This window comes from Cebus imitator, unplaced genomic scaffold (assembly GCF_001604975.1).
Source record: "Cebus imitator isolate Cc_AM_T3 unplaced genomic scaffold, Cebus_imitator-1.0 Scaffold254, whole genome shotgun sequence".
NCBI classification, from domain to species: Eukaryota; Metazoa; Chordata; class Mammalia; order Primates; family Cebidae; genus Cebus; species Cebus imitator.
In genome coordinates this window covers 891,250-907,082 of record NW_016107569.1, presented here as the reverse complement: position 1 = coordinate 907,082, position 15,833 = coordinate 891,250, and the positions used below count along the sequence as shown (strand labels likewise).

The window sequence follows — 15,833 nt, the reverse complement described above, 5'->3', positions numbered from 1 at the left end:
TTTCCCCTGAGACAGGGTCTGACTCTGTTGGCCAGGCTGGAGTGCCGTGGTACAATCACAGCTCACTGCAGCCTGACCTCCCCAGCTCAAGGGATCCTTCCACCTCGGCCTCCCAGGTAGCTGGGACTACAGGCTTTTGCCAGGACGCCGAGCTAAGTTTTTTATTTTTTTTACAGCGATAGGGTCTCACTATTTTGCTCAAATTGGTCTTGAACTCCTGGCCTCAAGTTATCCTCCTGCCTCCACCTCCCAAAGTGCTAGGATCACAGGCGTGAGCCACCGGCGCACGGCCTGGCTGCTACATTTTATCGAATGACTTTTCTCCTTCGATTTACTAATGTGAATTAATGCGGAGTAAAGGGGGCATTTATGGGGGCCGGGGCAGAAGACAAGGAAGGCCTCTCCGGGGTGACATTTGTGACAAGACCGGGTACCCCTGTCACAAATAGCAGGTTAGAATCTCTTTGCCGTGAGAGCAGAGAGCAGCCGGCAGCAGGCGTGCTTCTCAGGGTGAAGGGCGGCAGGAGCCGTGCGGAGCCATCTCACACCCTGTCCAGGGCGCGCTTTATTGCCAGGAGGAGACACGCAAACCGTAGCGATCAGGTAGAGATCCTCGTGTCCCCTTTTATCGCGGGACTTCCGAGGCACCGGTGAGCAGTTTCTGTTTAATGAGCAGCATTGAAGCCTCTGAACCGCGGTAATAAGGCTGCGTCTTTACTGACCCCACTCCACAGACGAGGAAACTGAGGCTCCAAGAGGCCGGAGCCGCCTCCGGGCGGACTCCTGAGCGCGCACTGCCGGGCACGTCCAGCAGGTGGGGTGGGCGCCCGGGGACGCCGCGGTTCCCTGTATTTTAGGTCGGGTGGGGCCGCCGCCGGCCGCGCCTCCCTCCAGCCTCCCCGCCCCGCCGCGGTCCCGCCCGCCCGGGAAGGCGGGTCCTGGGGGCCCCGCGCGGTCCGCGCCCACCCGAGCCGAGCGGGGCAGGCAGAGCGCGCGGCGTCGGTGCCCTTGACCATGGCAGCGGCCGCGCTCCTGCTGGGACTGGCACTGGCGCTGCTGGCACCGCGGGCGGCCGGCGCGGGCATGGGCTCGTGCTACGACGGCGCGGGGCGCCCGCAGCGCTGCCTGCCGGTGTTCGAGAACGCGGCGTTCGGCCGGCGCGTCGAGGCCTCGCACACGTGCGGCAACCCGCCCGAGGACTTCTGCCCCCACGTGGGCGCCGCGGGCGCGGGGACGCAGTGCCAGCGCTGCGACGCCGCCGACCCCCAGCGCCACCACAACGCCTCCTACCTCACCGACTTCCACAGCGAGGACGAAAGCACCTGGTGGCAGAGCCCGTCCATGGCCTTCGGCGTGCAGTACCCCAACTCGGTCAACATCACCCTCAACCTGGGTAAGCGCGGGCTGGGGGCACCGCCACCGCACCCCCTGTCCCCACCCCATTGGGGGCCCGAGGCTGGGGCCTGAGCTGCTGTGCGGCCTGGCGTTGCGGCGCAGGACCCAGATATGGGAGGGGGTGGGGGCTCAGAAATAGGAACTAGGCTGGGCACCATGGCTCACTCCTGAATTCCCAGCACTTTGGGAGGCCGAGCCGGGAGGGTTGCTTGAGCCCAGAAGTTCAAGATCAGCTTGGGCAAAGTAGTGAAATCCCAGCTTTACAAAAAATAAAGAAACATAGGCCGGGAGCAGTGGCTTACCTCTATAATCCCAGCACTTTGGGAAGCAGAGGTGGGCAGATCACCTGATGGCAGGAGTTCCAGACCAGCCTGGCCAACATGGTGAAACCCGTTTCTACTAAAAATAGAAAAATTAGCCAGGTGTGGTGGTACCTACCTGTAGTCCCAGGTACTCGGGAGGATGGAGCAAGAGAATCGCTTGAATCTGGGAGACAGAGGTTGCTGTGAGCTGGGATGATACCACTGCACTCCAGCCTGGACAACAGAGCTAGATTCCGTCTAAGAAAGAAGAAAAAAGAAGAAAAGAAAAAATAAAAAGAAAAGAGAAATAGCTGGGTGTGGTGGTGCACACCTATGGTCCCAGCTACTCAGGAGGCTGAGGCAGGAGGATCACTTGAGACTGGGAGGTCGAGGCTGCAGTGAGCTATGATGGTGCCACTGCACTCCAGCCTGGGCTACAGAGTGAGACCCTCTCTCTTAATAAAAAGAAAGAATGAAGAAAGGAAAAAAAAGAAGGAAAGAAAAACAGGACCTGTACCCCTTGGTAGCCAGGAGGATAGACTGAGGAGTGCCCCGTGGGCGGGAGGGGCCGGAGTCCCTGGCGGAGCTGGGGTTCTAGGTTGCATTTACAGTGCCCTTAATGCTTTTCCATCCTAGACCGGAACTGTCGAGGAGATGACACACCAGGGGGTGGGTTGGTCACCCTCTAGGGCAGGGGCTCCTGATCTTGGGTCTTCTGGTCAACTTCAGCTACTCAGTGGACCTGAGGCTGCCTGCAGTCCTTGGGTGGGTTCTGGAAGATGGGAGCTGTGACGGTCATCACTACACAGGCAAAGTTTAGCCCTCGGGGCAGGAGGATCAAGTGTCTTCCTGCTGCTTGGTAGCTGCTATGGGCGGCATGGCCTCTCTGCCCTGCTCATGACTTGCAGAGGTGCGGGAGCCCTTAGATCTCCAGGAGCCTGGACCCAGCCCTGGTTCTCAGCCCCTGCCCCCACTGCAGGGAGCTGGAATGCTCTCTCCTCCCTCCAAGTTCAGCCCGATTCCCATGTCCTCTGTGGCTGGGTATGCGCTAAGTGTCTTTCTGCTGCAGTCCCCACTGCCCTTTCGGGAGGGGCTGGTATCACTGGTTATACCCCCTTATCTCTGAGGTCAGTCTCCCGAAGCTTTGAAAACTCAAATTATTTTTATAACTCATTTTGGCTGCTAAAGCTGACCTGAGGCTATTTATAAGCTATGTTTATCCTAGTGAGAATGAATATTCATTGGTTTTGCTGCTGAAATCTCATTTGAGTACAGCCTGCAGCCCCAGACCCCACTGGGGGTATTAGCACAATATTTGGTATAAGGCCTGCATCAACTTTCTAAACTCTGAAAAGCTCTCAGGCCAGGCAGGGTGGCTCACGCCTGTAATCCCAACACTTTGGGAGGCCAAGGTGGTCGAATCACGTGAGGTTGGGAGTTTGAAACCAGCCTGACCAACATGGAGAAATCTCGTCTCTACTAAAAATACAAAATTAGCTGGGTGTGGTGGCGCATGCCTGTAATCCCAGCTACTTGGGAGGCTGAGGCAGGAGAATCGCTTGAACCCAGGAGGCGGAGGTTGCGGTGAGCCAAGATCATGCCATTGCACTCCAGCCTGGGCAGTAAGAGCAAAACTGTCTCAAAAATAAAAGAAAAGCTCTCAATTCCCAAACACATCTGGAGCCTGGGAGTTTGGATTAGAGATGATGGGACTGTGTCCTATGTTTCAGATGAGAAAACTGAGGCTCAGAGAGGTTGTTTTACCCAAAGGCACACAGCTGCTAAGGGTCCATCTGAGCACGGACGTTCATGGACGTCAGAGGTCAGAGCATAAAGTCTTTGATGTGAGTTCCACCACCTATCAACTGTGTTGGCTCCACCGCAGCCTGGTGACAGTGTCCTGGGGAGGGCTGGAAAGTGACATTGGAGTGGGGTAGGGGGAGGACTGTGAACCCCCTCTGCAAAGCACACAGGTACTGGCCGCCACCCCAGAAGCTCCCTTCTTCTGGGGCCACGTCACCTTCTCTCGGCCTATCTGGATCACTAGGTGGGGTTTCTGGATGGGACAAAGGGGGAGGGGACAGGAAACCAGGGGAGGGGGGAGGCTAGGGGAGTTGTCTGGATGGAGCTGGCAGGACCCCAAGGCAACAGGGAAGGAATCTGGGACAGGGTGGGGAGTTGCGGAGGAGACACGTGCTCCATGACAAAGGGTGTCACATGTGTCCTGGGAACCCAGGGGCCAAGGAAGGGGCTCAGCCAGGCACAAACCAGGTTGGAGGAAGGTGGGAGAAACAGCCAAGTTTTTGGATTGGGGGCAGTTCCTGTTTACTGAGCATCTACTGTGTGCCAGGCCCTATGCTGAGCTGTGGGACCTCGTTGAACTCTGCCTAGAACTTTAGAAGCAGAGTGGCTCTGATCCTTCTAAAAGCAAGGAACCTAAGAGCCTCCACGCAGTCAATGCAGAACAAAGGCATGCACAGACACACACACACACACACACACACACACACACACACACACACACACACACACACACACACACACACACACACACACTCTCCCTGCTGTGTCTTTTTTTTTTTTTTTTTTTTTTTTTCTTTGAGATGGAGTTTCGCTCGTGTTACCCAGGCTGGAGTGCAATGGCGCGATCTCGGCTCACCGCAACCTCCGCCTCCTGGGTTCAGGCAATTCTCCTGCCTCAGCCTCCCGAGTAGCTGGGATTACAGGCACGCGCCACCATGCCCAGCTAATTTTTTGTAGTTTTAGTAGAGATGGGGTTTCACCGTGTTGACCAGGATGGTCTCGATCTCTTGACCTCGTGATCCACCCGCCTCGGCCTCCCAAAGTGCTGGGATTACAGGCGTGAGCCACCGCGCCCGGCTCCCTGCTGTGTCTTACCCTCCGTGAGCATTCTTTCTGTTTTGTCACCGAAAATCAGGAATACAAGAGAGAGTCCAGAAGTGTTTGTCCAGTGAGCAAAGAATGAACAAATCAATGAATGAGTGACAGGGTCACCTCCTCTGTCCTGTGCTCTGGGCCCAGCTCAACGTTCTCTTTTGCCTGCTCTGGGAGACAGAATAGGGTAGAAATCACGAAAAGGGGCTTTGGACTTAGTCCCAGCAGAGCCACTCACTGGGCCAGCAGCGTCCCCTCCCTCAGCCTCGGTTTCTTCTCCTGTACTGGGCGGATGAGAGTTGCCACCTCCTGAGCAGCTGTTTGGGTTCACGAGCCCGGGTCGGAGCCATGGCAGTCCTCATGTGTGAGCAGCATGGCTGCTGAGGCGGCTCAGGGCCGAGGCTCCCTGCGGGTGGGCCCTCCTGCGGGGATTGGGAAATGCTGGTCCCGGCCACCCTGCCTCCTCAAAGACATCCTGACCCCGGGCTCTGTTTACGCACAAGGGGCGCCAGGGGCCCAGCAGCCCCAGATCTGGCCTCTTTCTGATTTCCTGTGACTTAGGTTTGCACCAGGCTAAGCCATGGCTTGCACAATAGCGGGGGAAGGAGAGGTCTGGGGTGGCTGGTGTCCCCGGTGGAGGCTGTCTGACAGCCTCTCCTCCTGGTCCTTAGGCTTCCTCTGCTGGCTCCGTCCCCCACTGCTCCCTCTCCTTGAAGGCTCATGGGAGGGGAGAGTGGGCGGCCAGCTCTAGCCCAGGGTCCCCTGGAGGAAATGGGGTGAGGGGCAGGGGAGGAGACGGAGGTCGCCTCGTTCCCAGCCCCCTGTGGCTCTCAGACATCTGTTCAGATCCTCCCGTCGTCTCTTATCCGAGCCTTCCTGTCTGGGATGAAAGGCAGCAGTGAGGTCTGGCAGCCCCAGCCCACCACCAAGGCTCAGGGAGGCCGCTGGGCTGAGGCCTGGGAGCAGTGGGGGTGTGGGGGGCGTGGACAGACCATTCCAGGGCTCTCACCTCGTGCCCAGGCAGCATCCCAAACTGACATGCTTTGTTCATGAACAGACAGTGAAGCTGAGGCTCTTGAGGGTGAGGTCAGTTGCTTAGGGTCACACAAGTCAATAAATGGTGGCCCCCGGGACCCTCCCCCTGACTCCTGCACTTGGGAATGAAGAGTCTGGGCTAGGCTGGTCCCTGTGCTTCAAGCCTCGGTCATGGGAGGAACAGCGTGGGCTGTGGCTTTCGGTGGACTGGGGGAGCCTCCTCCCCGCTCACACTCTTCGTGGATCACTGAGAATCTGGAACCACAGAAAGACCTGAGTCCCCAAATGGACGAGTTGTCCCCTCCCTCCCCCACAGGTCTGCGATGCCCTTGCGCGGAGTTGATTTCTTCTTGCTTGTCTTTAGCCGTTTGCTTGGTGGTCACCCAGCCTCGGCTCACTGGCCAGAGGAAGCAGCTGTGAACAGGGCCACGTGCGGCCCCTGTCCTGGGGGGCTTGGGGCCCACCAGAAGGCCACCTGTACTGAGCAGTGCTGCGAATGAGGATGTATGCTCTGAGAACGCACAGTGGGGTGCATGAGCCTCGTCTCCGGGGTCAGGAAGGGCCTCGCTGAGACCTGAAGGATGGTAGGAGCTGACCAAAGAGGGAAGGGTGCTTCAGGCTGAGGGGACAGCACCAGGAGGCAGAGGCAGCTCCGTGGGTCTTAGACCCCCAGGCACGGATGGCCCGAGAGTGCAGATGCCGAGAAGACGCTGGGGCCTGGCCAGCCTTGGGGAGGAGCCGTCCCCTGGGGGGCTGGATGTTAGGGGACCCTGCGGCCCCTGAGGGGCCCTGGAGCCAGCTGGGTCTCTGGAGCCTGGGCTCCATCGTGTCTTCCTGCCGAGTGGGCGGCTGCGTTTGCCTTGGCCTGGGCCGGTGCTGGGGGCCAAGTCCTCCCTTCTGCTCCCTAGGGGTTCTGGCTGGAACTCTAAGCCCCGAGCAGGGCAGAGGGTCAAGGCAGCGGCTGGTTGGCCTCCATCCACCCACCCACAGAACTGCCTGCCCTCCAGGCCCCTGGTCCCAGCTGGCCTTGGCCACCTCGCTCTCTCTGGGCCTACCAGGAGGAATTCAGGAGTTGCAGGGGCAGGAAGTCCCAAAGCCCAGGAGGGGGATAGGCAGCCTCCCGCGGTCTCCCGTCCACCTCCCACACTGCCCTTCAGCAGGACCTTGGCTGGGCGTGGCACTCTGTCTCCTCTGGCGTCTTGCATGTGCTGTGGCTTCGGCCTGGCACGCTTCCCCTCCCACCTGCAGCCTAACTCACGTCTCTTTCATCAACAAAACCATCGAATGCCTGCCGACCCCTGTGCCCAGCCCTGGGGATGCCCGTCTGCCCCACTCAGCTTAGCGGTGCCTGCTCTGGAATGCCCCCTCCCCCTCCAAGGTCAGGCAGAGGGCCCGCCCCTGCATCCTTGCGGCCCAGACTCCTCCTTCCACCACAGTCTGGGTGACACTGCAGGAGGGTTTGGTTTGTTTATGTCCATCCCTATCTCTGAGCTGCCAGAAGGAATGCCTGTTTTCATAGCTGTACCTCAGCGCCCAGCCTGCATTTGCCCACTGCAAAGGGTGCTGGGTAAATGTTGGTCAGGCGAATGAACAGAAGAACAGCTAAAATGTCATTGAGGCTGGGTGAGGCTCACACCTGTCATCCCAGCACTTTAGGAGACAGAGACAGGAGGGTCACGGGAACAAGAAGTTTAGGGCCAACACAGGCAACAAAGTGAGACTCTGTCTTTACAAAAATGAAAGGAGAAATGAACAATTTAGCTGGGCGTGGGGGCAAGTGCCTGTAGTCTGAGCTACTTGGGAGGCGGAGATGGGAGGATCGCTGGAGCCTGGGAGTTAGAGGCTGCAGAGAGCCGTGATCACTACACTGTGCTCCAGCCTCGGCAGCAGAGCAAGACTCTGTCTCAAAAAAAAGGAAAATGTAGTTGAACACGTGCTGTAGGCCTGGGACTGTTCCGAGTGCTTCCAAGGCCTTTGCTGATTTAGCCCTGTTATTGTTATGCCCATTTAGCAAATGGGGAAACTGAGGCACTGCGTTGCAGTCACTTGCCTAGTGAACCTGAAGGAGTTCAGGTATTGCCCAAGACCACAGAGCCAGGAAGTAGCGGGACTGGGCTGTGAGCCCCAGAGTTGCAAGACTGCGCTGTGGTTCCTTGCTGAGAGTGAGGGAGTGAGGAATTCAGGGACGAAGGGCTCCCAGCCTTCCAGGTGCCTCCCGTACTTCTAAGCCACAGCGTTCACAGCAGCGCCGCCGTCCTCCCGGCCCAGCCCTGCCCTCCCCAGCTCTGCTTGCCCAGGCTCCAGCGGCTTGGTCTGTCTCCCCTCCCTGCAGCCCCTTGTCCCCAAGCAGGCCCTCCCTGCAGCCGTGACCTTGCACAGCTCATGCCCTGGCTTTGCCTATTTGAATCGTGGTGGACATCCGGGACTCCACCTACACCTCCTGCCCTGGCTCAGTCTCCACCTGAGCCCTTGGCTGGTAATTTGAGCAGCCTCCTCAACACCGACCACTCTGGATGTCATGCCAGGACCCCCATGTGCAAAGGCTGCAAGGGCCCCACATGCACAGCAGCATTTGCTTGCTTGCTTGCTTTTTTTTTATTTTATTTTTTGAGATGGAGTCTCACTTTGTCACCCAGGCTGGAGGGCAATGGTACAGTCTCAGCTCACTGCAACCTCCACCTCCCTGGTTCAAGTGATTCTCCTGCCTCAGCCTCCCAAGTAGCTGGGATTACAGGTTCCCACCACCACACCTATCTAATTTTTTGTATTTTTAGTAGAGACAAGGTTTCACCATGTTGGCCAGACTGGTCTCGAACTCTTGACCTCAGGTGATCCGCCCTCCTTGGCCTCCCAAAGTACTGGGATTACAGGTGTGAGCCACTGTGCCTGGCCCATAACAGCATTTTCACAATAGCCAAAGGTGAGGCAGCCTTAGTGTTCACCGAGGGGCGAATGAGTAAGAGCAAATGTGGTCCATCCGTGCAATAGAATATTACTCAGCCCTGAAAAGGAAGGAGATTCTCACACAACCACAGTATAGATGAACCCTGAGGACGTTATGCTAAGGGAAAGAAGCCAGTCGAAAAAGAACAAATACCATGGGGTTCCACTTACATGAGGCAGCCTGGGATAGTCAAATCCATAGAAACAGAAGGTAGAACGGAGGTCACCAGGAGCTGGGGGAGAGGCACTGCAGAGGGGATGTATTGTGGGGACAGAGTTCCAGTTGGGGAAGAGGAAGGCATTCTGGGGATGGATGGTGGCGAAGCTGCACAACCACGTGAGCGGCACAAATGGTTAAGATGGTCAATGTCATGTTATGTGTATTTTACCACAGTAAAAGAAGGTTTGGGCAAAAGTACGTGTCGGCCCTTTGGGAAGGCAGTTTGGCGACGTGGATGAAGACCCACAGGAATATTTCTGGCCTTTGACAAAGGAATCCTACTTATGGGAATTCAAATAAGGGAAGGGTCCTAATGCATGAAAACGTTCATCAAGGCATTCTTTATAGTCGGAAGAAATTGGACCCATACGGGAATAGTTAAGTAAATTGCAGGACATAAATTCACATGATGATTGGAGCCATTCAGTGCAGCAGCTGACAAAGAGTTTGTAATACGCATGGAGAGCTGAAGTCAAAATGTTGAATGAAGAAAAAGACACAAGTTGGTATATGTGGAATCATCAGATTTATATTTTAAAATCCCTAAAGAGTAGGCAAAAAAGACAGACATCAAACTGGGAAGCTGCTTGTCCTCAGGACTTACAGCGACTTTTCTTCCATTTTCTGTTTTTCTACATTTTCCCAATATTCTCTCATGAAGCTTGTTCTAATTTAAAAACTGGAAAAAACACATTTCTACAATTTTTTTTTTAAAAGCACCCGCCTTGCTATGTTCTAAGATGTTTTTCAAAGTTCTGTTGCAGCACTGCTTGGCACCGTGACTCCCAACCCCTTAAAAGAAAGCGTGTGGAGCAAACAGAGTCCGGATCTGGGGGCGGTCTGGTGTCTGTGTGTGTTTGGAGCAGAGGCTCCGGGCCTTGGAACCAGGTAGGGGGGCGGCCCAGATGTGCCTTCACTAAAGGATGCTGTGCGCGGGCTGCTACGGGTCGCCGTCGTAAACATCTAACAGCCAGACACCTCTCGGGAGGGGAGCTTGGAGCCACTTAAAGGTAGCTGGCAGCTAGAAGCATGATCGGAAAAAGGCAGTCACTGGGACTTCATGCAAACGAACAGCCTCACGCGATAGGAAACATCCCAGCTTTCCCGCCCTTGCCAAACCAGGAGGTGAGAGAAGACGGAGCAATATCACAGAGACACGGCAGGGACTTTTTGTAACGAGAGTTAATTAGGGGCCGGGCACGGTGGCTCACGCCTGTAATCCCAGGATTTTGGGAGGCCAAGGCCGGTGGATCACTTGAAGTCAGGAGTTGGAGACCAGCCTGGCCAACATGGTGAAAGCCCGTCTTTACTGAAAAAACAAAACAAAAATTAACCGAGCATTGTGGTGGGCACCTGCGATCCCATCCACTTGGAGGCTGAGGCAGGAGAATCGCTTGAACCCAGGAGGCACAAGCTGCAGTGAGCCGAGACTGGGCCACTGCACTCCAGCCTGGGTGACAGAGCGAGACTGCATCTAAAAAAAAAAAAAAGGTTTAATTAGAGGGGCCAAGAAAGCAGCTTAATTCCTGCTTTGTGAGGAAAAGATTTCTGTCAAAGGCAACCAAAAGGCTGAGAAAGGAATGGCCCCAAGATCTTTTAAACAGCGACAAGAATTAAAATCTGCCGCCCTAGCCCAGACCCTCACAAGCTGCAGGGCTAATGAGGCTTCTGGGTGATTGAGACAGCTGTGATCCTATCAGGAAAGTTGAGCCAAGATGTCATCCCCAACTGGTAGCTGGTGGTGACACTGCTTGGGAGTACTTGGCTTCCCTCACCTCCAGGCCGCCCAATATGCTGTTCCCTCTGCCTAGAATGCTGTTCCTTCTGCTCTGCTCACCTGTCTGGCTTCCATGCACCCCTGCTCATCCCACCAGCTTATTGGATCACATGCTCCAAGCTTACCTCTCACCACTGCCCCTCCTCCCTCTCCATGCTCCTGCCAGCCTGAACTACAGGTTCCACCACGAAGTGGCCCCTCTCTGCTGACATCCTGCCTGGTGTGGAATGCACCTTCTCTTCACCTTCCATGGCAAATGGCTGCTCATCTTTGGGACCATAGGTTTGGGTGTCTTGTTGATGCTCCCACAGCCTCCCTGGGCTGCCCTGTCCTATTCTGTAAAGACCTGCCTGCCTCGGCAGGGCGCGGTGGCTCACTCCTCTAATCCCAGCAGTTTGGGAGGCTGAGGCTGGCGGATCACTTGAGGTCAGGAGTTCGAGACCAGCCTGGCCAACATGGTGAAATCCCAACTCTACAAAAAATACAAAAATTAGCCAGGCTTGGTGGCGCACACCTGTAATCCCAGCTACTCAGGAGGCTGAGGCAGGAGAATGGCTTGAACCCAGGAGACAGAGGTTGTAGTGAGCCGATATTGCTCCACTGCACTCCAGCCTGGGCGACAGAGCTAGACTCTGTCTCTATCTCAAAAAAAGGAAAAACAAAACCAAAAAAATGAAAAACCAAGACCTGCCTCTCTCTCCCTAGCTGTAACCTCCCCTTGGAGCAGGTGCCATGAATCCTGATAGCTGAGCACGGCACCTAGCACACAGGAGGTGCTCAGTAAGTGCTTGCCAGATGAACCAGTAGACTCGAGGCAGGATTTGTACCTTCAAGGAGTTTATAATCTGGTGAGAGGGTGACGACAGTAGGCAGGCCTGACAGGACGGATCATACGGCCCCAGGTGTGTCTGCCATGCGTGATCCCTGGGTGAGTCTCTGTTTAACAATAGCTAGCATTTAGAGCTTGTCAAGTGCTTCACCTGCACTGTATGGCTGAGACCCCCAAATATGTCATGTACTAGCGAGGAGTCAGGCTCAGGGAGAAGGACTTGCCTGGTGTCATGCTGTTTCTCTCTGACCACAGGCCCCCCAAAGCCATTGCTCAAAACCAGGGTACCCTCCTACTCAGGGGTCTGTGGGGCCCCAGAGAGAAGGGGCTGCCTAGGAAGAGGGTGAAGGGGGTGCTGGTGCCCTTGGAGGTCCCACCCACCCCTCCCAGTCTTCACCTGGCCAAGCCAGCAGCTGGGCACAGCAGAGCCACCCCCCACCCCCCACCACCCAAGCCAAACAGCAGGAGCGCCAAGCTGTGTCCTCTCCAACCAGCTGGAACATAAAGCCCATCAAGAATGACACCGGGACAGTCATAAAATCAAGCCGGCCCACATCCGGCACTGACCAGGCAGAATGAGCTCAGAACGAAGAGGCTTGCTTTGGGAAAATGGAAACAAAACAAAACCCTTTAATTGGAGCCATCTGGGGAGCAGTGGCCTGGGGAGTGGGGCGGGAGGGGCCGGGGTGGAAAGCTGAGCTGGGAATGCATGGGTGAGGCTGCCCTGCCCACTTCGGGCATTAGAACCAGGCGGGGAAGCTGCTCCCAGCTGCGGGGGAGTCGCACACAGCAGAGTCCCTGAGCTCCATGTGGCCACCCACTGTTCCTGTTCTTCCTCTCCATCCCAGCTCTTGGCATTTCTGGGTGTGGTGACTCCCTGTGAGGAGCTGGGGACTGCCCATGCCAGACACAAGCCCCTAGCTAAACCAGGGCTGGGCTACTCACAGCCCTCCTACCTTGGCACTAATTCTAAGCCCCAAATAGGAATTAAGATTGCCAAGTCTAAAAGAGCCAAAAAGATCGCCAAGTTATTCTCTAACCTGGGGAGAACAAACAGTTTTCCTTGGATTGGTTATTGCCTAGGACTTTGTGTTAAGAAGGATTCTGAGGTACGGTCTGAGCTGAGACATGACTACACCTTTGCAAAGAGAGGTGGCAAGGCATTCCAGACCATTGCAGTAAATCAGGGGACAGACGAGGGGCTGAGAGAGCGACAGGGAGCAGGGCAAACACAAGGAATGTTCCAGAGAATCAGCTAGTGATCTGCTGAATGCCAAGATCACTGGCTGAGGATGGAGGTGATTCACCAGCTTCTTGTTTTGGTGCATAGAGAGACCAGGGGAGGAAGGAGGATGCCTTTATTTTTATTCTTATTTTGAGATGGAACTTTGCTCTGTCACCCAGGCTGGAGTGTAGTGGCACCATCTTGGCTCACTGCAACCTCTGCCTTCCAGTTTCAAGTTATTCTCCTGCCTCAGTCTCCCGAGTAGCTGGCATTACAGGCGGCTGCCACCATGCCCAGCTAATTTTTGTATTTTTAGTAGAGATGGGGTTTCACCATGTTGGCCATGGTGGTCTTGAACTCCTGACCTCGTGATCTGCCTGCCTTGGCCTCCCAAAGTGCTGGGATTACAGGCATGAGCCACCTTGCCCAGCCAACCTTTATTATTATTTTTTTTCCCAAATATGTGTAACACAAAAATTTTTGGTATAGACCCAGAAGTGGAAATGCTGGATCATACGGCATTTCTATTTCTGGTTTTATTGTTTTTTTTCCGCCCCCCCAAATGGACCAAAGTGTCCCTGGCTTGCTTTCAATTCATTTTAACCTTTAAGCTTTTGTAAGCGTAATCAACCAGGCGAGGAGGGTAGGGCTACTTCCCAACACTTCTGGTGTACTCAAATTGTAGGTTCTTGCTTGGAGTAAGACAGGCTCTTCCCTGCCTACAAGGTTATTCTTGAGTTGAAAAAATTCTCTCTCCATGCTTTTTCCTGTATCCCTCTATTCAATCTCGGCTGCCACAGAAAGCAGAGGGAAAGCTCGGGGCGCGGTTTTGCATGTGTAGTGGGAACTTTAGCAGACAGTAACTGCTCCAGGGCTGTCAAACTGATGCATGGTTTTCAGTTTCTCAGGAACCAACCGCCAGTTTTCCGTAATGGCTGCACCATTTCACATTCCCACCAATAGAGCACGAGGGTTCGTTTCTCCACCTCCTTCCCAACACTTGTTATTCTCCGTTTTTTTGATAGTAGCCATCCTAATGGATGTGAGGTCCAATTATACACATAGATAACTGTGTAGGGAAAATCTCTTAAACTGTGTTTTTCCTCTGCTCTCAGACCACAACCATCATCAACACAGAAGACTTCTAGGACCAAATGCGTGGCTTTTCCCCCCACATAACAAGCAGCGGTAGCAGTCGGTGTCCTCTAATTCAGTTCCAGCACAATCTACTCAGAGGTAGCATCCCATCCCCCAGGTTGAGGGCTCAGTCCCCAAGACTGTCTTCCGCCACACACCCCAGTCACAAGTCCAGGCCTTAGAAACTTCGGACTGACTAGCTTTGACTTCCCACGACCCCCTCCTTGGGTTCAGTCAATTTGCTGGAGCAGCTCACAGACTCAGGGTAACACATTGACCGGTTTATTGTAAAGAACATTGCAAAGGACACAGATGAAGAGAGGAGCAGGGTGAGGAACGGTGAAGGGGCGGTAGCTTCCGTGTCCTCCCTGGATGAAACCTTTCAGGAACCGCCCCGTGTTCAGCCATCCAGAAGCTCCCGAACCCTGTCCTTGGGTTTTTATGGAAGCTTCATGCATCAGCATTGCTTCCCCCGGGTGTAGGGTGGGATCCTGTCTTTGAGGGTCTTAAGACCCTCAGGCAGAAATGTGGGGCAACTTCAGAGAGAAAGGAGGACAGGAGAGGGCAGAGGCCCGACCCCGAGGCCCAACACCCCCAAAATTCTCACAAAAGATCATAAAGAGGCTTTGGGGGTCATGAGGCAGGAGCTGTGGATGAAAATACACATATATATGTATTTTTTTTGTTGTTAGAGACAAGGTCTCACTATGTTGCCCAGGCTGGTCTCGAACCCCTGGGCTCAAGTGATCCTCCCACCTCGGCCTCCCAAATGCTAGGATTACAGGTGTGAGCCACCAAGCCTGGCCTGAAAACTGGTATCTATCATAACACCACAATAACATACATAATATATATAACAGCTTTAGGAGCTAAAATTCACATACCATACAACTTACCCATTTCAAGTACACAATCCAGTGGTTTTTAGTATATATACGGAGTTTTGCACTCATCAGCGCAGTCAATTTAGAATATCTTTCTTTGGGGGGTGCAGAGGCAGGGTCTCTCTCTGTTGCCCAGGCCGGAGTGCAGTGGCACGATCACAGCTCACTGCAGCCCCTACCTCCTGGGCTCAAGCCATCCTCCCACCTCAGCCTCTCAAGTAGCTGGGATTACATACGCAAGCCACCACACTCAGCTCAGTTTTTAATTTTTTCTTCTTCTTCTTCTTTTTTTTTTTTTTAAGAGACAGGATCTCCATATGTTACCCAAGCTGGTCTCAAACTCCTGGGCTCAAGCGATCCTCCAGCCTCAGCCTCCCAAGCTGCTGGGATGACAGGCGTGAGCCACTGGCCCTGGCTGGAAACACCTTTATTACCCTGCACCTATTAGCAGTCACTCTCTGTTCCTTCCCAGTCCCCATCCTGAACCTCTATCCTGCGACAACTACCTGTCTCCTTCCTATCTGTGGATTTGCCTGTTCTGGACATGGACGTGAAATCCCGTCATACGTGGTCTTTGGTGATTAGCTTCTGTCGCTTAGCAGAATGTTCTCGTGGTTCATTCTTGTGGTTGCGTGTGTCAGTGCTTCGCTGCTTCTTGTGGCCCAATCCTATGCCATCATATGATTGGCCACGTTTTATCGATTCACGCACCAGTTGGTGGGCACTGGAGTTGCTTCCACGCCTTGGCGGCTACAAAGCAATGCTGCTGTGAACATCCATGTCTACGTTTTGTGTGGATGGATGTTCAATGTTTTCATTTCTCTTGATATGTGCTGAGGAGTGGAACTGCTGGGTCCTGTGATAACCGTGTGTCTAACATTCTGAGGAACTGCTGGGCTGTTTTCCAAAGTGGCTGCCCCATTTTATATTCCCATCGGCAGTGTATGAGGGTTCTAATCCCCCTACCTCCTCACCAACGCTTGTTATTATCTATGTTGACTCCAGCCAGCTGAATGGGCGTGAAGAGGATCTCATTATGGTTTTGACTTGCATTTCCCTGCTGGCCAATGGTATGAAGTATTTTTTCTTGTGTTTCTTGGCCATTCATATATCCACTTTGGAGAAATAGCTATTCAAAAGCTTTGCTGTTTTAATTTTTTCTTTTTCGAGACAGAGTGTCGCTCTGGTGCC

The 15,833-nt window shown here is 54.3% G+C and overlaps 1 protein-coding gene across 1 annotated transcript in view; it reads left to right on the top strand.

The window, feature by feature from the left end:
- Positions 1-992: 992 nt before the first annotated feature.
- LAMC3 (laminin subunit gamma 3) overlaps positions 993-15,833 on the top strand; it is a 77,638-nt gene continuing 62,797 nt past the window's right edge. The window contains exon 1 of the mRNA XM_037728075.1: positions 993-1,393. Coding sequence (XP_037584003.1) covers positions 1,015-1,393 — 379 coding nt within the window. The 5' untranslated portion in view covers positions 993-1,014. The remainder of the gene's footprint in view (positions 1,394-15,833) is intronic.